The following is a 25,975-nucleotide window of genomic DNA, read 5'->3' as shown; positions in this document are numbered from 1 at the left end:
TACAGGAAGGGTGTTGGCTCACAATGGGACACACCAGTTCAGTGGCAGCCAGGCTGTGCCACCAAGGACACTTAGGGGAAACCATGGAATAATTCTCTTGTGGTGTTTGGCTTTTTGAGCATTCTGCTTGTTTAAGGAAATGGCCAAAAAAAGGGAGAAAAAGAAGAAGGTTCTATTGCATAAAATGGCACTTGGAGAACCGCAAGCCAGTGTTTGTATCAAGTGTGGGAGACTGACACTTGCTATTTGCTGCTTTATTACTGGTAGTGTTCTCTTTTAAAGAATCTGTTGTACAAGATTTTCTTGCCAGGCAGTTTGTATGGCACCCCTGATTGCAGTGAAAAGTGGCAATTCTGTGTACACTTCATCCCATGCAGTATTCCAAAGCTGACTGTGTGCCCCCATTAGGAGGATGAGGTGGGACAGAGTAACCTACACTCCATCTCACCTGGTGCTGCTGTTGTAGGGAACCAAAAGCCCCATTGCTTGCAACTGCCTGAGCAGGAGGAGGATTCCTTCAGGTAAGGCTCTGCTGAGACAAAAGCTGTCCTGCCTGACACAGGTCAGGGAAGTCAAGGTGCTGGAGCTGTGTTCTGTGGGACAGAAGAAGCTGAAGACCTCATGGTGCAATGAAACTGAATCTAAGAGATGAAGGAGACATCACCACTTCTGAGGAAATCTCACTGGTTGACACCTGAGATGACTCCAGTTCAGCTTTGGCTCCTGCACAGTTGGCAGGGTTTGTGCTTGTTCTGGTCTGAAGGAGGAGAGTCTCACACTCCTGCATGGGAAAATAAACCTGAAGAAGAGCTGGTGGTGTCTCTGAAGTGGGAAGCTGCATCCACGTGCTGGTGCTGCTCAGGGATGTGCAGCAGAGGTTCCCTGGCTGCCCTGCACAGGGCTCGGTGCCCAGCCCTGGTGGGGGAGGTTGGATAAGGCAAAGTTGGGGCTCTTTGGCAGAAAATCTGACCAAGTGAGCTCTTTAAAGCTGTAAAATGAATTTGGCATCTACCATCCATCCAAAGGGAGTGTTTAACAGTGCAGAAGTCCTCCACCTCTTTGATAGTGAAGCAGTTTAAACCATCCTCACCCATTTTGGAGGAAGGCTGAAATGGATTTTTTTCAAACAAAATAAAAGTTCAGCAAAGCAGATGTTACTATTTATCTTCACTGTTTAACATTGTAAGTTATAAGTAGGAATGCTGTGTGCTGCCACTTAAAACCTAAATAATTTGTTTATTTTGAGCATTATTCCCAGGCTGGGGAAGCTTCAACCTTTGTACCTTAAATATTCTTTGAAATTTAATCAGCTTGAAATTCCTAATGAGTGCTAGTTTCAGCTTCCCCTGAGAACTGCATTCTTCCTACACAGAAATAATTCAGATCACCAGTTGCCTCTTCCTGCACTTTTCTTATAAATCTTTCTAATCTCGTACCCAGCAAAGTTGGAGTTTTCTTTATTTTATCATTTGCTGACTGTTTTTTTTAATAAGGCAAGCTCCACTTTCAGAGGTCAGTCAAAGTACCAAAAATGTTTAATTTTATGCCTTGTACAAAGAAGGGAAGTGATGGAACCAGAATGGAATGTCAAAAGGAGTCTGGATGCAGTGGAAAAAGCATTGCCACCACTGGTTCTTCTGGAGTAGATGGTAAATGCATGGAGCTGTTGGTGTGCCTGGAGAGTCCTGCCAGGAAGATGCATTGTGTCTGAATGGTTTTATTCCAGAAGAATGTAGCTGAAAATAAGGCAGATGATTTAAAGGCTGCAAGGCATGATGGCTTTGTACATTATCTGTGTATTTTATGAATTATTCCTAAAATGGAATTCAAGTTGAGTCTTTTTTAATAAATCATAGTCAAATACACATTTTAAAGGCTTTGTGTGGTAAACTCTATGAAAGAAACACTTAGAATAGCTTTTAAATACTTTGTACAGTGATGTGGAGAATCCTCCTTTTTCTGCAGCTCCCTGTTCTACACTTGTCACCTTTCCCTGCCAGGGAGCACAGCCCTGGGGCAGAAGGAGCAGCTCCTGCTGGGGGCCTGGCTCTGCAGGGTGTCCCTGGCTGCTGGCACTGCTGCTCTTGCCCCAGAGTCCTCTGGCACAGCAGCTCTCAGTGCTGGTGGTGCCCGGGATGGCCCAGTGTCCCTGGGCACAGTGAGAGGATGGGGGGTGGCACCTTGTGCCCTCCTCCAGGGAGCCCCTGCTGCCCTGCCCTGCCCTGCCCTGCCCTGCCCTGCCCTGCCCTCCTGCCCTGCCCTCCTGCTGCCCTGCCCTGCCCTGCCCTGCCCTGCCCTGCCCTCCCCTGCCCTGCCCTGCCCTGCTGCCCTGCCCTGCCCTGCCCTGCCCTGCCCTGCCCTGCCCTGCCCTGCCCTGCCCTGCCCTGCCCTGCTGCCCTGCCCTGCCCTGCCCTGCTGCCCTGCCCTCCTGCCCTGCCCTCCTGCCCTGCCCTGCCCTCCTGCCCTGCCCTGCCCTGCCCTGCCCTGCCCTGCCCTGCCCTGCCCTGCCCTGCCCTGCCCTGCTGCCCTGCCCTGCCCAGCCCTGCCCAGCCCTGCCCTCCTGCCCTGCCCTGCCCTGCCCTGCCCTCCTGCCCTGCCCTGCCCAGCCCTGCCCAGCCCTGCCCTGCCCTGCCCTGCCCTCCTGCCCTGCCCTGCTCTGCCCTCCTGCCCTGTCCTGCTGCCCTGCCCTGCCCTGCCCTGCCCTGCCCTGCCCTGCCCTGCCCTGCCCTGCCCTGCCCTGCCCTCCTGCCCTGCCCTGCCCTGCCCTGCCCTGCCCTGCCCTGCCCTGCCCTGCCCTGCCCTGCCCTGCCCTGCCCTGCCCTGCCCTCCTGCCCTCCTGCCCTGCCCTGCCCTGCCCTGCCCTGCCCTGCCCTGCCCTGCCCTCCTGCCCTCCTGTCCTGCCCTGCCCTGCCCTGCCCTGCCCTCCTGCCCTGCCCTGCCCTGCCCTGCCCTGCCCTGCCCTGCCCTGCCCTGCCCTCCTGCCCTGCCCTTTCCCACAGGCAGTTCTGTCACACTGTGCCAGTGGCACATTTCAGCTTTGGGCACTGTCCATGGGGTGAGGGGGCAGAGGCTGCTGATGCCCACTGCCTGCCCATTACCACTCTGCCTGGAGGGTATCTGCTGGCCAGCCCCTGCATTTTATGTTAATGTTTTAAAATTATTGTCTTCTGGTTGCGGTTTTGGGTTTTATCAGAAATTCAGCCTCGGCTTTGTGCAGGTGGGTTTTGGTGCTGACTTGGTCCTTGTGATAATATGCTATTCCCATTTTTGTGTTTGTTTTTTCCAAGTAACTGAGCAAGCTTTTCATTCATCAAGTAGTCAGAACTTGAGTACAGAACTAAAAATTACTCAAAATTAGTCTGGTGTCCTCTTCATTCACAGAAACTAATGCTCATTTACCCACCTACTATTTTAAGTAAATGGTTAAATATCCTCTCTTTCTTATGATCTGAAGCATTATTTTAATTTAAAAAATCAGGGTTTAATGTAGTTCCTTACCCCAAACACCAAACAAAAAGCAAGAAGGGAAGCTTCCATGAGCTCTTCTATGTGCTTGAAACTGCTTTGTTTGTCTCCCACAGGTACTTGGGCGATGTTTCTTGACAGTGATGCAGGTCCACTTCCAATTCCTGTCCCAGGCTTTGCAGAAAGTCCAGCCAGTGGCACACTCCTGCTTTGCTGAAGCTGTAGCTCAGGAGAGGAAGAACGTTAGTGGGACTGGAGCCTCAAATATAAGCCCCACAAACGAGCTGGAAGATGCAATAAGATCCTGGAGAGGAGCAGCAGAGGTAAGGAGGTCTTGCTGTAAGCACAGTGGATTTAGTGAAACCTGACGTCAGCCTGGGTGTCCTAGCAAAGGAAGAAAATACCTGATTTTAAAGACACACTGCATTTGGAGGGGGGAATGTGGCACAGTTGGTTTCAGACACTAAAACTCATTTTACTCATGTGATGACTGCACTATCTTTGCCCTGTGTAAAGTTTTCTTTGTGACAGGGTTGTACATAAGGAGCACACAAGCAGTGCAAGCAGATTTTTGTTATTAGTAATGAACTACCACTGTTCAAATAGGGCAGACAGAGGGAATTAAAAATAAAAACAAGTCTCTGTGAAAGCAGAACAAAATCTTGATGAAAAATAATCTAGGTAATGTCTCTTTCTCTCAGTTTTTGAGCACAAATTCTATTCTATGCTTTAAAATCTTTGTGGTAAGTTCTAACACTTCTGTCTTCATGCTGTTCAGCTTGATGTTGCTTGATGCATCCATAGTTGGAATGTGACCCACATTACTTCAATGTGCCACTCTCTGGACTTACAGTTTGACAAACACTGTCATCTGTGGAATCCTTACCTTTCCAGCCAAAACCAGTACTTTATAAAGACATTCAGTTTTATGAGGTTTTCTGCTTTCCCTGGCTGTATTGAAGCCTGGAGACTGATAGACCAGAATGGACTCAGACACAGAGTGTGTGTTTTCCCTAAATCCAGAGGGCTTGGAGCATGTGCAGTCTCATTTGGCCCACAAGGCTTGTTAGTCATCCTGACCAGAAATCCCGTCAAGGTTTCAATCTATCACTAACATCTGCAAGGTACAGGAAAGCAAATGAATTACATGGGTGCAGAGGGATTATTTGTGATTTTTACTGCAGCATAAATTTATTTCACTGGATAAAATAGGGATTTGGGAGTGCTTTAGGTGTATTACAGATAATTGTAACAGGTCTAATCCTGGTATAGCTGTACTTCTTTGGCATAAAAGTAGGTAATTTTTATGTGTAATATACTTAGATTCTTACAACTACTACAGTTTCTAGAAATGCCCTGCAGTCGCTATCAAATTTATTTAAACTGTGGTTAAAATTAAACTTGGCTTTACAGAATCAAGGGCCTTAGCTTTATTTTTTATCTTTTGAGCGACCCACTTCACCTATTTCTGTTTTTCAGAAATACAAAACCTGTATTTCAAAATAGTTTTGTACAAGTATTGTGCTAATCAAATCCTGTATTAAGCATACATGGGGAGGAGAGAGATAAAATACAGACTCTCCATAGTTCCAAAATAACAATAGAAGAAATTTCTCAATTTTTGATTGACTGAAATGACTGATTTGGAGTATTTGTGTAGGGTATCAGGATTGCTTAAGAAAAATATGTGGTTTCTAAATAAATAAGATCTCTCATAATTGTAGATAGACTAATAGAAATAATTTTGATAGGAGGGGGATGTGAAATACTGAAATCTTTGCCATTTTTTTACTTTGGAGTGGAAGGCAATCCACTGTTTTCCTACAAAATCAGCCTCTCTGGCAGGAGAGCACTGCTTAGATTGAAGTCTAAGGTGACACTTTGTCAGTAGCTCAAAGCTTTGCTCCTCAAGGTTCACTTTGGGAAATGCAGTGTCCTGTCTGTCAGGTGAGCCCCTGTCTGTCCACTGGCTGTAGCACCAGAAGCCCCCAGTTTGGACATCCTGCTTTAGAGCAAGACTCCTTCCTAGACTGGAAAATAACCCACATCTATTTGCTTTACCCTGCTCAATAATGTAGGATTTCACATCTAAAAATAGATATTTGGCTTATTTCTTGTTTTTCAAAGTCATGTGGCACAAAGCTGTTTTCTTGCTGTGCTAAGTTGATCTTAGCATTGTGTGGCCTTTTCAAATTGCACCACAGTAATCACCCATAACTTTATGAACTGTATCATCCTGTGAACACAGGAGTGCTTGTAGACATGATTTAACATATTCTCTGTTTATGTTGGAGTTAAAAGTCTGTCCTCAGGTAACCACAGCCATGGTGTGAGCTGTGTAACAGGATCCCTGGTCCTGCCAGGGAGCTGAAATAGTAACAGCAAACAATGCTGAACCCAAGTGCTTGCAACACCCAGGAGGTGTACAGGTTACATCAGTTCTGCTTCCAAAGTGGCAGCAGAAGTTGAGTAAGTTATAATAAAGTCTCCTCCAGGTCCTTTCCCCAGGTGCTGCTTCTCGTCTCCTGTAGAGGATTTTAAAGTCTGTGGGCTTTTCTGTTCTTTTTTGAAATTTAATTAAGCTTGACCTGGTTTAATGCTTACCCTCCTCACCCTGGATTTTATTTTACCTTACAGGCCACATCTCGACTGCGAGAAAGAGGCTGTGATGGATGTTTGGCAGGAATTGAAGTTCAGCAGCTTTTCTGCTCACAGACTGTGGCCATCCCTGAACATCAGCTCAAAGAGCTAAACATGAAAATTGACAGTGCTTTGCAGGTGGTTTTTCAAGTCTGCTGCTTTCATGTGCATGTAGTGCAGTCAGTGGGTCAAGGAGTGAAATAGGGCAGGAGTGTGTTCCTGCAGAATTGTGTACCACAGACAGCTCAGAGGTATTTGGGACCTGCAGCTTTGGAGTCTGGCATGATAAATAAATGTGTGTATGCCATAGAAGTGAGTGGGGCAAATCCTTGTACCAGTCCCTGGCTGTACCCAGGCACAGTGACTGTGTGCTTGCTTCCTTGTTGATACACCTGTGCTTTCTCAACTTTGTTTTATGTCAGGCTTACAAAGGGGCTCTGGAGAGCTTGGGCCATTGTGAATATGCAATGAAGGCTGGCTTCCACTTGAACCCAAAAGCAATTGAAGCAAGTCTTCAGGTAGGATCTGCTGAACCTGCTCTCTTTCATCCCTCCTCACCTTGAAAAGGGTCCTTAAAATACACAAACATTTGGACCCATATTAGGGTTTTCTAATGTCTTCATTTCTTCTGTTGGATCTACTCTTCTGCACTTCAGGGCTGTTGCAGTGAAGCTGAAGCTCAACAAACAGGAAGGAGACAGACTCCACCTCAGCCCATTCAGTGTGAGCTGCCCACTGTCCCTGTCCAGATTGGATCCCATTTTCTGAAAGGAATCTCCTTCAATGAGTCTGCAGCGGAAAACCTGAAGCTGAAAACGGTAATAACTCCTAATTAACCACAGAAGAAAAGATGGGGGGGAGAAAGAACATTCATTAAAATATAGAGAACAACAGTAATAGGAGTTCCATGCCAAACCTGTGTTTAACAGTGCTTTTTTTCAGCCTGGCTTCCTGTGGAAACAGGATGTGGATAACATTGTAGGGCTACACCTGTTTCTGATAACATTTTGACCACCTGAGCAATTTTGGTCAAATAGGAGAGAAGCACAGGCATAACAAGCAGAGAGATATAGGGTGCAATGAAGCATCTGTGAACTTCTTGAAAAGAGATGTGTTAGCTATGAAGAAATACAGAGGAAAGTGAGCCCTTACAGATTCCCCAGCCAGGGATGCATATCAGAGCCTTCCTCTTCCAAAGTGCACAAGTCAGCCCAGCCTGGTGCTAAGGGAGCTCCTTGAAAAACATACTTTGTAATAGAGCTCCTTTTGGTGTCATCTTACAAACTGGAATCAAATTTTTTTAAAGAATTTTAAATTATGGAGAAGTTAATTGTATTTTCAGTGTAAACAAATGGAAAATATGTCCATATCGAAGTAATTTGGGCAATTTTAATTAGCACTTTGACTATTTTTTTAGATAAACCCAGTTCCTTGCTCCTGAAAGAGTTGAAATAATAAGTTGCTCAAAATGCTGCTTTTCTGTTCTCTTTGCAGTGCTTGTTGTAGTTTTGATTAAACTGGTTTGCAAGAATATAAGCAGAAATACTGTTTATGATTTTGGAGCAGTGTTGTGTTCCAAACAGCAGAGACAATCTTCCATATTTCTGTTCTGCAATGGAACTCTCCCAGTTATATGACTGCTGAGGGGTTGCAGACATTATAGCTGTTTGAAGAGCATGTAGGACAATGACAAATCCATCTGGAGGCATTGGTGGTACCATTTGTGACTCGTGTGCTGGGTAGGACAGATGTTTGTTCTTTTTCCAGCACACAATGCTGCAGCTGATCAAGGAGGCCGGGTGCCACAATGGACTCACACCCCGGGACGACTCTCCCGTGACTGAAGTGCTGAACCAGGTCTGCCCTTCCACGTGGAGAGGAGCCTGCAAAACTGCTGTGCAGCTGCTCTTTGGCCAGGCTGGACTGGTAGGTGGCTACCAAGAGTCCCAGGAAAACAAAGGTTCTGTAAACACCCTGAGGAGAAGCTCGGTATTTTGGAGTTTAGAAATTAATTTGCAGTGTCTTACTCTGTGTTGCTCTATTTTTAGTGCTGCAGTTAACTTGATTTCTGAGCAGTGTCCTTGTGCAGTGGGGGTCTGTAGGTGGTGTCTGTAGCTGACAGGAACAGAGGAATGCACCAGGTGCTTCCTGGTCTCCATTTCAAGAGAGAACACAAGAAATGAAACTTCTGTTTCGTAGAGAAATAGAAATACTTTCAAATCCATAGATGACCATGTTAAAAAAAACTAAACAGGCCCAAAGATAAATCTACCCCCTGTCAGATTAGCTTCAAAACCTGCCATTTTTTTCATTTCCTCTCTGCTGTGATTGGAAGCTGAATTTCCTGCCCAGCATAAACCAGCAAGTCTCTGCACCAGGTAATGCTGCCTGACATCTCCAACAGAGGACAGAAAGATTAAATGCCTGCTGTAGACATTGTGTTCTTGAGGGGAAGAAAACCAGTGGAATTTACAGTATCTAAGCAGCTGATAAAAATAGATGTTTGGAACATACTCTGATAAGAAAATACATTTGTGCTCCCATGACTAATTACTGCAATCTCTGCACTTAGTGAAGTGTTTGTGCATGACATGTAGGTTTTTTGGACTACTGTGAGTAGGGGAAAAGGCTGCACCTTCAACATAGGAAGGAAATGCAAGGATAAAGGTACACTGTATCCTATTATAACTTCTTCAAGTATTCTTTGAATTGTCGTTAACCTACAGTGAGTTAAATGCTTCTTGGTGGCTCATTGCTGATTCCTTGTTCATGGTGATGGGGGACCATGTGGGCTTTGTAATGAATTTATGATTAAAGGACCCAAATAGCTGCATATTTTTAAGTCTCTTTTTCAGACAAATTACACAGCTGGTTAGGTGACCTAGACCTTCCATCCTTACAAATTAAACCATGTGCTTTTGGTACTGTTAAAAGGTTATCCTTTTAACAGTACCAATAGTAATGTTGAATGATACATTACCAACAAGTTTTATTGAATGATAAATTGGAAATAATGAATTTGCCAGATATTTCTACTTTAGGGTCCCTTTGATGCTAGATATCAGATCTTAGATAGTCCCTCAATAGTAAATACCTGTTAGAGAAGTAGGTTGAAATTGTACTGGAATTCAACTGACTATTCATATAATGGCAGCCTAAAATCAAAGGTGCAGACCATCACTGTGCCCTGCTCTCAGTCCCTGCTTCACTGAGATGCAGGGGTTGCAGGGCAGGAGAGGGCAGTGCTCTGTCTGAGAAGTTTTACAGGGAGCCATAAGGACGAGGTGTTTTTGCAGGGACAGAGAAACTGTGGAATAGTAGGGTTTATCAAATTTCTCCTTAGGTGTTTTGAAAGAAAATGTGTATTAAATACTAATAAATACAAGGAGGACTGGAAAAAGGATAGGGTTAAATGGGATTGTGTGTTCAGCTGCCACAGTTGGTGGTAGGATGCTGGGAGTCAGCAGTGAGGTACAGGAAATGAGGCCAAGGAGGAAGGAGTTTCTCAGCAGCCCTTTGGGAGGGTGCTGTAGCCCAGGAGCAGCTCGTGGCTCCTGAGTGTCTGGATGAGGAGTGCCTGGGAGGATGCTGCACCTTCCACCATTTCCTTTCCAGGGGGTTTCGGTGCTGTGCACACCCAAGTCCTGCCCCAGGGGATTTGAGGAGTGGCACGAGGCACATTTGGACTCAGGAATCTGGAAATCTGGTGTCCCCCAGTCTAGACATAACGAGTTAGACCTGCTGCTAATTGAAGCACTGACATTCTTCAGGTTTGTCATCACTTTTGGAGAGTGTCACCATAAAACTTGCTGACACATTCTCCAAAATGACAGTGCTGAGCTATGGAGTTTCGCTTGTGTTGAATCCTGAATGTCTCCAAAGATTTTTGCATGAACATCAGGTTCTGAAAGTAGCAGGCTTCTCTCTTCAAAGGCACATAATGAGCTGTGCACATGACAGAAGACCTGCAAGCCTGCTCTCCTTCATTCTCACTTTGATTTGTTACAGTTCAGAAGGGGATGAGGGTTGGGGTTTTTCTTTATAAACTGTGTGCCATCTTTTTTTCACAACATCCAGTTACGTTTATACATAGCTTCATGCAGTGGCAAGAAATTGTAATTTGGGTCTTTAAAAAGTTCTTTGGGTGGAAGGGAGAGAGGAAGCACCTGTAAAACAAGAACAATGGACGTCTGAGGTACAGGAAGCTGTTCTCTAAGCACCACCAGGCGGGGAGGGAGGATGTGTTTATTTGAAGTTTATTTTATGAAGAAGGCAGATAAGTGAGTCATGGCACAGTATTACGTGGGTTTGGTGCCCTGCTTTAGATACTGGGCTGTCTGAATTCTTTCAGAATTGTGTGTGGATCTGTATGTTATGTGCCCAGTTGGAAAAAACATTACTTGACAGTCTCACTGCTTTTAACCTGTCTTGTGCCCTTGTTCCTTTCAAGAAGCAACTCATGAAGTGGGGAAAGCACAATGAGTTGTGACTTAGTTTGCTTGGTTATTTTGGGCTGTAGTTTTTTAACATAAATAATTTGAAGTGCTGATTTTCAGTTCTTACCTTAGCATGTGTATAATAAGAATTGCATTTTGAGATTTGGGTCAGCTGATGAAATCTGCATGTTTGAATAAAAATGATGTACATTCAAATAGCTGAATTTAGAGGATGAACAGAAATAAAACTTACAATTGGCCTCATGCAAAGAGGTTAACAGATAATTTTTTTTTTGTGCTAGTAGACCTTTCCATAGCAAACATCAACATGCATTGCAGGAGCACTAAATCCCCTAGTAAAGCTGAAATCCCAGACGTCCTGACTCTGACAGATGTTGAGAAATGTAAAGCTTTTTGCAAAGGGAAGAAACAAAGGTTTGTCCTGGGGAGGAACACCCCAACAAAGGCTGGACCATGGGCACCAACCGTGCACCACAACCAGAACCTGACACAGGCCTGCCCAAATCGGAGCTTCACCTCTGACTTCAGGCCTGAGGTGCAGACTGTGTTTTTCTTGGGAGTTGAGAACAATCACAAGTTCATTTCTCCTTATCACAGTTATGAGGAATTATCTGTTAACATTTATTAACTGTTATAAATTACCGCTGCAATAGGGCTGAATTGCAGATTACCAAATCAAATAAAATTAAAACATACAAACACCAAGAAAAGACTACTGGAATTGTCCTGTAACAAAATGAGAGGTATCTTCAGAGGTGGATGATGGTGTGGCCTTTTATCACCCTGCTTAGACACGTTTAAAATTGAATAAACCTGGGCAAAGGCTTAGAGTCAACTGAAGGAAAAAGAAGGCCTTCTGCTAAAATATTTGAAAGGTAGGAAATAATTATGTTCAAGTGTTATTTGATGGTTTTGTTAAAGTGAGAGAGAAGAAACTCAGCATTTTGTTTCACATTTTTTCATACCCAGTAACAGACAGTTAGAAGCAGGACCAGTGTAGGTTAGGAGATGGCAACAAAGTCAATATTGTCCCTTGAGGCTTAGCTATAGCAGAGGACTTTTGCCATTTCAAGGATAAATGGTACAGCTAATCTGCTAGTCACTGAAGCAAGAACTGCTGACTGCTGCCAAAAAGCTGCTGTTTCAGCATGACCAAAATAGGAAATTATGGAAATTATCAAAAAGGCCAACCCACACAGACTGGACAACAACAGAAAGCATGAACCAAATATGGAACTTACTGTCACTAAATTAAAGGCTAAATGAAGCTGAAGTGAATCCATTCCTTTTCCATTGTCTAAAAAGAAAGGTTCATGACACAGGGCTGGTTTTCAAGACTTTCCTCTTCCATATGTCTGCGTGACATCTTACAGGTGGCTCAGAGTCCAGGAAACTGAACAGTCACTCTTCTTCTCTTTATTTAATCAGGAATTAATTACAGTGCAGTTTCATTAGGTAGAGAAATGTTGGTGTGGAATTTTATAATCTTAAAAGCAGGGGGTTTGTGTTGGGAAGTTTGAAGGGTTTCTGGCTGGATATTACTTGTCTATATCATACCATGCACTACAGTGAAATTATTTAAAACATTTTGCTGAGTAGGTGTTTGGGAGCTCTTAAAGTAGTAACTGTGCTAAACTTCTCAAAGATACTGAGAACTGAGAACTACCAGCAGGGGAGTAGAGCAGCTGGTAGTGACACAGTGATGCATTACTACAGGATGTCACTGAGAAGAATGAAGTTCTTGAAATACAGGTTTCTGTACTAATCTAATTTTATATTAAAATAGAAGTAAATTTACAATGATTTCATGAGTTGGTTTAGTTTTATTTGGGGTTTTTTTGTACCTGTAGCATGACTGGAAGGGGAGAGTATTAGAGTTTAATTACGGGGTGATAAAATAACTAATTCTTAAAATTTTTTCCCTTTTATTTTATTTACTAGGTGGTTGTGGACACGGCACAGATTGAAAATAAAGAAGCCTATGCTCCTCAGATAAGTTTAGAAGGATCAAGAATTGTGGTGCAAGTTCCATCAACTTGGTAAATAAAAATACTGTATTGCAGATTGTGACTGAAATACGTGGGGAAAATTGCTGCAGTACAAATGGAAGAGAGAACGTGCACAATTATGGCACAGCTTCCTTAAGTTCCTCTGTCTGGACTGGTTGAACACCTCCATCCCTAAGGCAAGAGAGGCAGTGCAGGGGCACCGAGACTTGTAGGAAATGTAAAAGCTTGTTGATCAAAGAGAAGGTTTCAGGAATAATAATCTGCCAGTACTGCTGTTATGGTCCATCCCAGCTGTGGTTCAGGAAGGCCGAGAATTGGCTGGGTTAATGTGAGAGCCTTTGCTCTTTCTTCACTGGGCTGTTCTTTAGGTGTCATCAGCCATGGACCTCTGGGCTCCACGAGATGCTGTTCCTGCCAGTTTAGGTGGCTGCCTGGTAAAGAATGGTCCATCTGCAGGTTGTGAGGATTTCTTCCCGTTCAAAGCAGCGGGAGCAGGAAGCAGTGGCAGCACTTGTCTCTAATTGGGAAGGAGTCAGGAATTTCAGTACAACACATTTGATTCACTGGACTGCTTACAGAGGCGGCCTGTTCCTAATGGTGCTGCTGGCACGCCCGGAGGGAGGAGAGTCCCGGTGCTGTGTCCCGGGGAGGGAAGGAAGGGAGGAAAGAGTGTCCCGGGGGCAGGGGAAGAAGGAAGGACTGTGTGTGTCCGTGTGTGTGTCCGTGTGTCCGTGTGTGTGTGTCCATGTCTGTGTTGTGTCGCGGTGCCCGAGGTCGCTGCCGGGGCAGCGCCGCCTGCTGGCGCTCGGCGGGAGCGCGTCCCGAGCCGCCGGTGCCGCTCCGGTGCCGCCCCGCTCCCCGCTCCGCTGGCTGTGCGGAGCCGCCTCCCTGCGGAGCCTGCCAGGCTCGGGCTCTCGGCGAGTGCTGGGCTGTGTCAGGCCCTTGCCGTGTTCCAGAAAGCGGTGCTGAGTGTTGGGCGTTCGTTGCGGCTGTGCCTGCTCTAAAGAGCTCTTGTCAGTGCAGGGTTCAGTGCACTGTCCTGCTGGACCCCACAGTTAGGTTGGCTCTGTTCCTGCAGCCCAGGAACCCCATGGCATTCCCAGGTCATTCTGCAGGAGTGCAGCAATTGGCCTTCTGTATTCTGACTGACAGGGTAGAATTGTTTAATGTAAAAAAAAAAAGAGCATTTTGATTTCTAATTTAAACTTAATGATGACAGGTGTCTGAAAGAAGATCCAGCAACAATGTCTTTGCTACAGAGGAGCCTGGATCCGGAGAAGACTTTGGGGCTGGTAGACGTGCTCTATACTGCTGTGTTTGATATACACAGGTGGAAGGAAGGAAGGTACATCTCTTTTCTAGTTCAAACTAAGCTGTCGTTGTTGAATAATCTGTGCTGAGGGATTTGATAGTGCCAGCTCATCAGAAGGGGAAAACAAGAGTCAGACTGAGAGTGAGACACTGTTAATCCCCACAGATACCTTCTGGGTACATCCAGAGATACAGGAGACTGCTTAAAACCAAACCAGCAGCATATCCAAGGGTTACAAAGTATTTGTTTCTCTCTTACAAAAATACTTGATTTATATTAAATTGGTCTCCATTTAGGTCTTGAAGTACAACTAAAATTTAAGAAGTTGAAAGTATTGCAAATACGAGGAATAATTTGCTTTATTACCATAAGAAGTAGCTGGTGGACTTGGCAGTCTTTGGTGTTGTTTCTTTCTTGAGCTATTATTGAAATACACGTTTTCCCTCAAAGTACAAACTCAGTTATGTATTACATGGTTTGATATACGTGTTTTTTTGCTGATGCAGGGAGCAAGCTTTGCCTTGTATTCAGATCCAGTTACAGCGTGAAATCTCAGAATTTGGGAGCCAAGTTGACATGCCGTCGGGGAATGGAAGCAAATCTTCAGGGGGTCTGCAAAAGACATTCTCAAAACTGACTTCACGGTTTACAAAAAAAACTTCCTGCACTAGTACAAGTAACACAGGAAGCTACTCAATCCCCAATACACCTTCCAAAAACGTCTTCATAAGTTCCAGCTCAGAGGAGAAAGCTAAAATGCCCACTAGCATGGACGCACGGTTGCAGAACATCCTGAGCATTGGTAACTTCCCTCGGAGCGCGGATGCCCTGCAGCCAGCGCAGAGCACAGCCAACCAGCTCGTCAATGGCTTTCTGATGGAAAGAAGGGACAGCTTCTTCAAACCAGATGATGGCAAGGATGACAAAGGTATGAATTTACCAACTGACCAAGAAATGCAGGATGTTATAGATTTCTTGTCTGGTTTTAACATGGGCAAATCCCAGCAGACTTCTCCAATGGTGAAAAGAAGGAACTCTGTTGCATCCTCCACAGCAGCAGAACAAAAGTCAGGAGCAGTTCAACAGCAGCCACAGTCTGTGTCTCACACCCCACTGCATCCTCCTCAGCAAGGCTTGTCCCAGCAGCAGTCCCAAAAGCAGCAGCAGCAAATGCAGTATTACCAACATTTGCTCCAACCTATTGGACCACAGCAACGTGTACCTGCCAAATGGCTCAGCAATTCTTCACAGCAGCAAGCTCCGGCTGTTGGAGCTGGGTTGTCTCATATAAATCAGTGGAACAATCCTGGTTTTTCAGATTTAAGCTCTGATTTGTACAGCTTGGGTCTGGTGAGCAGCTATATGGACAGTGTGATGGCAGAGATGTTAGGACAGAAACCACAAGGACCTAGAAACAACACGTGGCCAAATCGTGACCAAACTGATGGAGTGTTTGGGATGTTGGGAGAAATCCTGCCTTTTGACCCTGCAGGTGTGTGTCTTTTCCTTTATCATGCTTTTTTAAAGAGTCCTTTGTAAAAGAATACTGTGAAATATTGCTGGCAATAACTGTCATTTCCCCGTGCTGCCCACTGGATGTAGGGGTGCTGACCAGTGCAAGCAGGGATTTGTCTGTGTGCTTGTTTGCTTTTGTAACAGAAGGTGATCTTAAAACTCTCATTAATAAGCAAGCATGGGAACCAATTCCTTGTTTCTTGTCCCAGTTGTAGTAGTCTGACCTTTACTTTATGGAGCTCAGCAGAGTACTGAAAAGATGTTCCTCCTATACTTAGTTTGTAAAATCATTTAAAATCAAACTCTTGAGCTCAGGTGTATTCCCTCTCCTCAAAATTATTCTTCCTGCTCTTTAGCAGTCTTGTAACCTGGAGATACAGCTGGGTTGCATCTTTTCCATATCCCCACATTTTCCCCAATGCTCCCCAGTTCCCTGCGAGTCATACTGGTTCCTGTTCCACAGCTGGTTCTGCAATTAAAAGTTTGGATGTCAGAGGATTGGAGACTAAAGAGCAAGTGTCATGAGGTTTGCCACATGTGTTTGGACCACCAATAGATTGTAAATATAGATGAATTGAGGTAAAATTTTAGAGTCATCAACAAATATCTACAGACCAAAAATTGACTGTGGAATTTAAGAGGAGATGAATCCCCATGTGGATCATTGGCTTGAGAGCTGGACTTAATGATCTTTGTGGGTCTCTTCCAACTCAGAATATTCTGTGATTGCATGATTCTGATGGTAGTATTAAGAACAACTTGCACAGCTGCTACCTTGTAAATGTAACTTCTGTTGGCCTGGAGCACAGCTGCAGGAGTGTTGTAGTGTGCATTTATGGCATGTGCCTGGAGGGAGGAGCGGGGAACAGGGAAACCTTTTATCAAAGAGGGCTCAGTTTCCCCTGCTCATTTGCACTGTCTGTGTTTGGAACGTGTAGGCGTCTCAAACCAGCTCCTTTGACTCATAATTATGATAGCTCTTTTGTCAACTTAGTTGATTAATTAGTGGAGTTTCTATGGCAAAAATAGCCACCATAGTTACACTGTTGCTTAACTGTCTTAATGAGTCTGAATTAGCATCATCTTAGCTAAACATACTTAGGGTATAGACTTAAGGATTATCACAGCCTCTAAGGAAGGACAAAATTATTCTCAGCAAGCACTGAGTCCATGTGTGTGTGGGGGAAAGAATGCAGGTATGCAAAGGACTGACATTCTCACAATTTTGAATCCATTCTATTTCTGTAATATTTTCCTTTTGCTGTTCGAAAAACTACTTGTTTTGTTCCGTTTGATGAATGTCAAGGACGTAGAAAGTGGTACTTGGAAAAGGTGACTTACTCAAGGTCCATAAATGGTGCTCAGTGGATTAAGATACACACTCTGCAGTTGTAGTGATAAGTAAACAGTATTTTTCACAGATCTGGCATTTAAAAAGCCAAAACCAAAGAAAAATCCTTCCAACTGAATACTTTTCCTCTAGAAAGAACTTTTCTTCGTATAACTTGCCAGGTTGAGCTGTGGTGTAGAAATGTGTATTTTAAGCTGTAGTGTCAAAAAGCTGTAAACCAGAAAACTGCTTTCATTTCCAGGATTTCCTAGGACTGTACATTTGTCATTTGAAACAAACCACATTGTTTTTTTCATAAGTACTTATAGAGTCTGAAAATGATGTCTCTCTTCAGATGCAAAACTGCTGATTAAGAATTTATAAAATTGAAATGTATGGCTTTTCATGTTGAAGGCCTAACTAATCCCAAAAATGTATTTTGTAGCACTTCAGTCATCACTAACCTGATGAAGGAATGTTGCAATAAGAACTAATAGAAGGAATGTTGGTGACTCCAGTCCTTTGGAGTAAAAAACTATCTGATAAAAACCCGTTCACCTGATGTTTTCAGTGAGATAAAAATTAATGCAAGCTTCTATTTTTAATATTACCAGCACTTTAGAACTTAATGCTGTCCACAAGTAAAAAAGCCTGGATCTCCTTCAGAATCCATCTAAATTCTGTTCTTAGATCTGAGGAACTGTCTTCCAGCCTCATCTTAAATAGATGTGAAGGTATTTCAGAGGGAGAACAAGCATAAGTGGGAATGTTTTGTTCCTAGACAGCTCTCAGATAGCCCTTGCTTAATAAAAGGAGCCAGAGAAACAAAGTTTTATTCACTGTCTTTTTAATTTGCATTCAACACAACACTGTGAAGGTCTTTTCTGGATGTGTCAAACATATCTTCCAAATGCAGTTTGGAATGTAGGGAGCTGTCAGATGAAAGATTTCTGTTTTGTGAGCTGTGCATGATTGTTGGATGTTCTTCAGCCTTCACTCAATCTCCAGCTGACACTGGCAAGCCAGCAGCTCAGTACTTGCCACTGCAATTACTGTGCATGTAGTCTAGACATTTTCCATAAATCCAGTCAGATTGCCAAGTTTTTCTCAAGGAGGAAAAAAAGGCAAAAGAAAGAGAAGCTGTGGAAACTTAGCTGGTGACTCATTATCAGCAGTCTTTTGAATACAGCAATTGCTTGCTCTGATCAATGGAGCATTTGAAACACTTTTGGATTAAGGCTTTTGCTGTGTCTGCTCAAGACCATGCTTATTCCTTATTGGGTGCTTGGGACACAAAAGGAAGTTTTTAAATTACTGATTTTTTTTCTGTAAATACAATTCTTGTTCTGAAATATTTTGTAGTCAGAATCAGAATGTTTTCAGAATTGTCTCATCACTATAGGAAGGAGGCAGTTTTGGCCCTTTGTGTTCTAGTATGATCCAAGCAGGATCACAGCACAGCCGGAAACCATGTTTCACTCTGGTGTCAACTAAATGTTCTGCTCTTTTTCACATATGTGGATACATGTACAGCGTCCATTTCATCAGTGTATGGTGATGTTGAACCTTTCAGCATAGACATGATCATAGTACAAACACAGTTTCCCTGATGGAATGCAAGGGGCAGGTGTACTTCCATGTGATAATTATTATCCACTGTGTATGCTGTGTATCTCATCTGTGTAAAACATTTCCTGTTCAGTGTCCTTCACTGCTAGATGAAACATATCCACTGCTGGCTGCCACTTATCATCAGGGAGGGAATTACTGTCTTGTGGGGTATGGTCACACCTAAAGCACTGGAAGTGCAGCAGAAATAGCTGAGTGTCAGCAATGGACTTGTTGGTTTCTTTCATTCAGTTGGCTCTGATCCAGAGTTTGCCCGCTATGTTGCTGGGGTGAACCAGGCTATGCAACAGAAGAGGCAAGCACAGCACGTCCGTCGTCCAAGCACCACGCGTGGCAACTGGCCTCTTCCAGATGATCCTCACAAAACCTGGCCCTTTCCCGAGTACTTCACAGAGGGGTAAGAGACTGGGCAGGGTGGATGCTTTTGTTGTAGAACTTTACTTTGCACCCAGACTTGGCACAGTGTGGGAATACTGAGTGTTTTTTCAGTTGCTGCTGCATCTGTGAAAGCTGCACTGCACTGTTAAGAGTGAGCAATGTGACCCTGCTGATCCCAAGGTACTGACATGCTTGATGTCATCCCTAGAGTGGCATGTATACTGACTGTGACTCCAACAGAGGAAATAAGGAATCTATAGCCCATATGTATTCAGGAGAGTTTTGTCTGAGTATTTTGAAAACTGCTTTAAGACCTAGTTTTGATGAAAAGTGATGATTTCAAAGTTGCGGTGCCGGATTGAATTTGGTTTTCCAGATTTTAGCCACTTAATCCTGCTACTAAAAGGCAGGTACCTCACAGCAGGTACATTTGTAGTTTTTAATATCTTCCAATCAGAACTATTTACTACACAAGATTCTCTGTCCATCTCTGTTTCAAGATTCTCTGTCCATCTGTCCATCATGTAAGAGCAGTGAGTCTCTAGTGTAAAACCAGTAGGATGGATATGTGTTCTAGCTCAGTTTTGCAGTGCAAAGGTCAAGTACTTAGTGATTCCAAACCCAAGCATCACTTGTTTCTCCTTCTTGAACAGGAGAGGTGCTTCTAATTGATATAATTATTGTAGTTAAATATATATAAAGAGGCTGTAACAGACAGAGCAGTTAATGTGACCACTCAGAACTAGTGAAAGTACCTGTATTACTGGCACATTTTACCAACTGGAATGTTGTTCTCTGAGGTATCACCTGTGACAAAGATTCAGCACAACAGTGGCACACAGTCTGGACCAGGCACTGTAAGTACAAGGACTAACACAACTTTCTGTCTTGCAGTGATGTGACAAACAGCTGGTCTGGTACTCAAGGAGACTCTGCCAGCTCAAGTGATGAGACCTCCTCAGCTAACGGAGACAGTTTGTTCTCCATGTTCTCAGGGCCAGACCTTGTTGCTGCTGTAAAGCAGAGGAGGTGAGCAAAATGAACAGAAGTAGACCACTTTGTAAGATTCCTTTTGTTTATATGTCATTTCATTTGAGTAGCCAGACAAAGGAAATTCCTGCCAAAGACACAGGTCTCCAGAAACAGGGGTTTGTGTACTACACTGGGGATGTGGATCTGGGGATTCCTGAAGTGAGTTGTGCTAGCAGCTTTCTCCTTGTACAAACCAGCACTGTGCAAACAGCCAGCTGTTCACCGAGGGTCACTATGGCTAGGAAAGATTTGATGCTTTCCCTCTCCATGAGTCTCCTTTGGATGCCACTCCTGGGGCTTTGGATGCTCGCTGGTTTTGCAGAGTGCCTGGCTGCAGCTGGGCCGTGCCTCTGGGTGCCTTTGCTGCCTCAGCTGCAGCCTGTGGCACTGGGGAGAAGCTGCTGCTAACCTGGTGTGCACTGCTCACCCTGGCTGCTGCTGTTCTGGGAGAGGGAAATAAACCCCTGCTTAGTCCTGTTTCTCACAGTAGGAAGAGGAGGCCAAACTGCCTTTGTAAATAATTTCAGTAATGGAAAAACTAAGCCAGGATTTTCAGCTACAAAAAGTCCACTTCTATCAGTAGTGTGAATTACAGCAGTTCTGCTTTTCTAAAGGGCTGGAGGCTCGGTGTCTTTGGAACCTCAGTGATTGCACAGCAGAGGGTAGTCAGAACAACAGTAACAAAAGGCACAAGATGAAGCATGAATACCAACCCAATTCCAATCTAGAATTGTTCTCTCAAACTATTTTTCAGTCCTTTCTAAAAATTAAATAAGTGGCCAAATATTTATTTACAGTCACAGGGTAATTTGGAGTCAATACATAGATACAAGATTGTCTGTCTTTTTAGTGAATTAAAAAAAAAAGTCAGTGCCAGTTTCTACCTGGATAGCTATTTTTGTCTGCATTATCAGAAAGGAGTAAGAGTAGCTACTTTCTGAATCTTTACACTTAGCCAATACTTCATAGAGAGGGAACAAAAATTGAGCTTCAGTGAATGTTAAATTGAAATTAATGGCAACAAGCCATCTCATAAACAGTCACAGAAAAAGTAGTAATTACCTGTATTTTTTTTAAAAAAACGGCAGCAGGGAAGGAAAACAAACACACGAGGGTGACTTAACATGCCAAGCCAGTAGATAGCTGGAGACTGATCACGGAGCAAGAAAAGCCTGTGGTTTATGTAGTGCTCTAAAGGGCAGAAGAATGTTTCCAAAGAGGATGCTTCATTGGCCAAAACCTCAGCTGAAGCAACAGTACTGCTGTCTCCTGTTACTTGTAGAAGAACCGTGTTCTGTAGGTCAGGGCCTGACAACACATCAGAGCTAAAGCTGGGCTGTTAGAGGAGGAGGTAGAAGGGTGGAGTGTGCTAAAGGTGACCTGCAAAGGGCTGCTATCTATGGGAGCCTGATTGGAGCATGCTGATTGGGGTTTTTTACAAAAAGGATGAAATAAAAGGTTCTGCTTTCATCTAAACCCATGCTCTTAATTGTTCCTCCTAAAAAAACCAACCAACCAAAACAAAACAAAAAAAACCAAAACAAAACAAAAACCCCCAAACAAATAAAAAAGGCAAACCAACCAAACAAAAAAGACCCAAGAAAAAAAAATCTTCCAAAATGCACATGTGGTCAAGGTCTTATATTTAATAACTGGGTGCTAGGTCACAAATTAAACTAAAGGTAGAACATTTTTTATTAGTAAAATTACTGTGCTTCACCAGATGTTTCACTTCCTCAACTGGTCTTTTGTCTTATCTGTAAGGTTATTTCAGAAAAGATACTTAAAAAAACCAAAAGAAACCTAGCCACAAGAGCAGGTAACAGAAGAAAAAACACAATTTCTGGCAGATTTCTTGAAAGTGGGCAAAAGTCTATCCCAGCTTCCTTTCACCTCTACAAAAATGTTGTAACTGTAGCTCCAAGAACTACTGCGTTGTCATGTCCCTGACAGTTTCTGTATTGTTGCTTTTACCTGTACTGAAAACAAAAAGTACATGAAACCAAATGTGTTTCTGAAAACACATGCACTGAAAACTGTACTGCAGGCTGTCTGTGCCAGTGACAGATTAATGAGGGTGACTCATTTAACACCAAGAAGTCAAAGTCTCTCTTTTTCTGAGCAGAAAGCACAGCAGTGGTGAACAGGAACCCAGCACGCTGCCCTCGCCTCCCCTTCTCTCTGCAGCCGATGACCGCAGTCAGGTGAGCTCGGCGGGGCTTTGCTTTGTCCCTTCTCCTGCTGGCATCGGGGGTGGGTCTGCATGAGGCAGTCACTGGAAAAGCATCTGCATCTCCAGACTGCTCACTGCAGTGAAAACCTAAACCATCTACACTCAAGTAGAGGGAGGTGCTTTTGTCAGTCACTAAGCTTAATATCTTGAAATTGGAAGTCATTTACTTTTTCCCTTTCAGTGAGGCCACTGTGTGTCAAGCTGAAGTAATTGTTTTTTAATGGGCAGCTATTTTAAGAATTGAGTGTGCTAGATGTATGCATCAGTTTGGCTTTCAAATATAAACTAATCTTGTGAAAATATCTCAAGGAAGTGATAAGGTGACATGTTAAGTATTGTCTCAAAACCAGCAGTGTTCTGTTGTTAAACCCAAGCACCCGCAACCGATTTTGTTTTGTCAGGATAACAAGACCAAAACCTGGCCTCCCAAGGCGCCGTGGCAGCACACATCCTCTGTGCCCAGCACGCTGCCCAGCCAGAGCACGTCCCTGTACCCCGTGAGCAGCCCCGTGGGCCAGTGGAGCGACACCATGCAGATGCTCCAGGCGCCCCTGTGGGCCAGCGACTGCGCCCCGGCAGCCGGCATCTCCTCCAGCTTCGCCTACGCGCAGCAGCAGCAGCAGTCCCAGCAGCCTTCCCAGCACAAACAGATCAACAAGGGCTTCAAAGCTTTCCCAGTAAAGCACGAACGCAGACCGTCCTACCTGCACCAGTACTAACTGCTTTTCGTACTGAAACTGCAGCACAGGGCCAAATGAAAATCACATTACTTGGATTCACAGTGCTGTGTTGGCTATATCCTGTTTCTCTCGTGGTGTGGGATTGAGGGGCTTTGGGTGAGATGGACAAACTCCCGGATTCTGAGTTACAGTGCTGAGCAAATATGGCCAATATGTTTGGTGTACGTGAAACAGCCCAAAACTGTGATGTAGAAATGCTTTTAAAAATGTGTAATTGCCTTTACTTTCAAGACATTTTTTTTTTCTAAAAACAACTGCTGAAGGACTACCATACAAGAAACACTGTATTTTATAGCTATTTTTCATATAGATTTATAGTTAAAACATCTTACTGAAACACATTGAATATGTTGAAGCAAATATATAGTGGTCACTTTGCTCAACACTGTTTGTGTTTAAATTTATAAAGGACAAGCTGTAGAACCTTTGTATTCTCCATTACAGCCTGTGGGCAGCTTTTTTAAAATGAAGTGCAACAGCAGCTTTTCCTGTGCTACACAAGTGAGTTCATTTGAGAACTGCTGCAGAAACAGTTGCAAAACTGAGTTTTGTGGCAGTTTCTTCAGCGTAGGTGAAGATCAGCAGAACCACTCAGCCTTGTGTCGTCAATATTACCTGAGCTGCTTGACATAGATGGCACCTGTGTGGGCACTGGGAGCCTGGTTCCACACCTGTGTGGGCACTGGGAGCCTGGTTCCACACCTGTGTGGGCACTGGGAGCCTGGTTCACACACCTGTGTGGGCAGTGGGAGCCTGGTTCACACACCTGTGTGGGCAGTGGTGCCCTGGTTCACACACCTGTGTGGGCACTGGGAGCCTGGTTCACACACCTGTGTGGGCAGTGGTGCCCTGGTTCACACACCTGTGTGGGCACTGGGAGCCTGGTTCACACACCTGTGTGGGCAGTGGTTCCCTGGTTCCACACCTGTGTGGGCAGTGGTGCCCTGGTTCCACACCCGTGTGGGCACTGGGAGCCTGGTTCACACACCTGTGTGGGCAGTGGGAGCCTGGTTCACACACCCGTGTGGGCAGTGGTTCCCTGGTTCCACACCTGTGTGGGCAGTGGTTCCCTGGTTCCACACCTGTGTGGGCAGCGGTGCCCTGGTTCACACACCTGTGTGGGCAGTGGTGCCCTGGTTCCACACCTGTGTGGGCAGTGGTTCCCTGGTTCCACACCTGTGTGGGCAGTGGTGCCCTGGTTCCACACCTGTGTGGGCAGTGGTTCCCTGGTTCCACACCTGTGTGGGCAGTGGTGCCCTGGTTCACACACCTGTGTGGGCAGTGGGAGCCTGGTTCACACACCTGTGTGGGCAGTGGTGCCCTGGTTCACACACCTGTGTGGGCAGTGGTGCCCTGGTTCCACACCTGTGTGGGCAGTGGTGCCCTGGTTCCACACAAACCATGTCCTATGGCTGCATTTGGCCAAAGGCATCACCCACACGGTGCTCCTGCAGTGTGTGAAAGCAAAGCCTAAGAGACTACTTGCATTTATTTAAAGTCTTATTTCAGATGCTACGGTTGATTGAAAATTGTGAGCTGGCTCAGAAGATACTAAAACTGAAATGTGGGGTAGCAGTTAGTTAAAAGAACATTATTTTTTTTAAAAGGATAAAGTAGTTATTTGCAGTCAATATGTGCCATTAAGTGAACCTGTGGAATTAGGAATAATCTTCCAACCAAAGTGGATGGGGGCGAGTGACTGGTGCTTACAAATTCAAGAACAATGGTAAATATATGTATACCTATCCCACTGTATATGAATTGAGATTACAGAAGATTCTTTATATAGTTAGAGCTTATTTAAATTTTCATATTTCATCTTTGAAAGAGTCTAAAAACCACAATATTTTCTGGTATAAGAGTTTTGACAGTATTAATCTTATTTTTGTATTTTTCTTAAGTCATATCATTCTAATATGTTAACTACTAGTAAAATGGGTTATTAGTTCTAACTACATAATTTTTCAATGAAGATAAAGCACATTTTTTGGTTTTGGTTTTACAAACTAAGTACATCTATATCTAAAGATACCAAAAAAGAAATGCATTATATATACATATATATATATAAATAAAAAGTATACACAACACTAAACCTATTAAACATTTGGGTATTTAAAACCCATTCACCTTTTTTGTTTGTATGGTGACGGGCTCTATTTGCAGGCCCAGATTGTTACCTTTTGTGCTGTTTGAGGATGCCAATGTTGCCTGTATTTATGATATTGTCACCATGTTTTCTGAAACTTCATACTTACCATGTTTACAAAGATTTGTTTGCTGTACATAGACTTTTTACAGTAATGTGCTTTGCACAATCAGTGTGGCTTCTGTCTGTAAATTGTTAATGGTCTGTACTACTATAATTTTGAAAACCTTCCACTGAAAATGTTAGTGGTTATTTAACTTCATGAATGGTTTCGAGTTTCCTAAATCTTGTTGTTTAGATCTAATATTAAATCCCAAATTTGGTTGTACTTACTTGGTTATTCATACTAAGACCAAAATGGAAGTTAATGAAAACTTAATTTTGAACTTTTTTTCTAACAAGTGCCAAAATGATTGCTATAGTTTTTGCAGTTTATTCATAATTACAAATGCTGGCAAGTTTCTGGACCTACATAAGTGAATTGTGAACACAAAGAAAGTTTGTCTGCATTTTGACCACGTGGGTGCTACTCTGTCCTTTGCTTCCGATTGTTCTGAACACTGGTAATTTTAAGAATTGTTGCACTTGGCAAATGAGTCTTGCCCTTAAACTTCACTTACACTGCCAAGTGCAAGGGTTTGGTGCTTAGTTAACTTACCCTTATTGCAGTGCTTCTTGTGAATAGCTAACGCTTCTGAACTGGAACTGTACAGTTTGTATTTTAAAGCTTCTGTAAAAGTAAACTATTTGCTTTATTAAAGATATACATTTAATAGGTCATACCTGTTTAAAATATGCACCTTGCTGAAAATGAGCAGCACCTTAAACTGTAATTTCGGTTTGTAAACAAAGATCTTATTACATTAACATGGGATTATTTAAGAGTTTGAAAATTGTCAACTGCCTACTTACTGACTCTATCATATAAAAATGAACTTTATGCACAGTCCAATCTTTAAAGCTGCTTTCTCAAGTGACGTCACAGAAGAATGTGGTACAGACAATGCCTCAACAGGGCAGGTAAACATTGCCAAAATCACATTACTTGAATTTTTAGAAATCAGAAAGTCAATGACTTTGATGGTA

The 25,975-nt window shown here is 43.7% G+C and overlaps 1 protein-coding gene across 2 annotated transcripts in view; it reads left to right on the top strand.

Annotated features, from left to right (window-relative positions):
- The window catches only part of GARRE1 (granule associated Rac and RHOG effector 1), a 60,561-nt gene extending 34,779 nt beyond the window's left edge, over positions 1-25,782 (top strand). For both annotated transcript variants that reach the window (XM_064386936.1, XM_064386937.1), the window contains exons 3-14: positions 3,582-3,788; positions 6,103-6,243; positions 6,528-6,623; positions 6,762-6,923; positions 7,873-8,031; positions 12,504-12,601; positions 13,791-13,916; positions 14,390-15,375; positions 18,589-18,754; positions 19,630-19,764; positions 21,893-21,971; positions 22,402-25,782. In XM_064386936.1, the coding sequence (XP_064243006.1) occupies positions 3,582-3,788; positions 6,103-6,243; positions 6,528-6,623; positions 6,762-6,923; positions 7,873-8,031; positions 12,504-12,601; positions 13,791-13,916; positions 14,390-15,375; positions 18,589-18,754; positions 19,630-19,764; positions 21,893-21,971; positions 22,402-22,719 (2,673 nt within the window). In that variant the 3' untranslated portion in view covers positions 22,720-25,782. The remainder of the gene's footprint in view (positions 1-3,581; positions 3,789-6,102; positions 6,244-6,527; positions 6,624-6,761; positions 6,924-7,872; positions 8,032-12,503; positions 12,602-13,790; positions 13,917-14,389; positions 15,376-18,588; positions 18,755-19,629; positions 19,765-21,892; positions 21,972-22,401) is intronic.
- The last annotated feature ends 193 nt before the right edge of the window (positions 25,783-25,975 follow it).

The sequence above is a fragment of the Passer domesticus genome, chromosome 12 (assembly GCF_036417665.1).
Source record: "Passer domesticus isolate bPasDom1 chromosome 12, bPasDom1.hap1, whole genome shotgun sequence".
NCBI lineage: Eukaryota > Metazoa > Chordata > Aves > Passeriformes > Passeridae > Passer > Passer domesticus.
The sequence above is the reverse complement of the archived record's forward strand: the minus strand, read 5'-3'. Positions and strand labels throughout refer to the sequence as shown.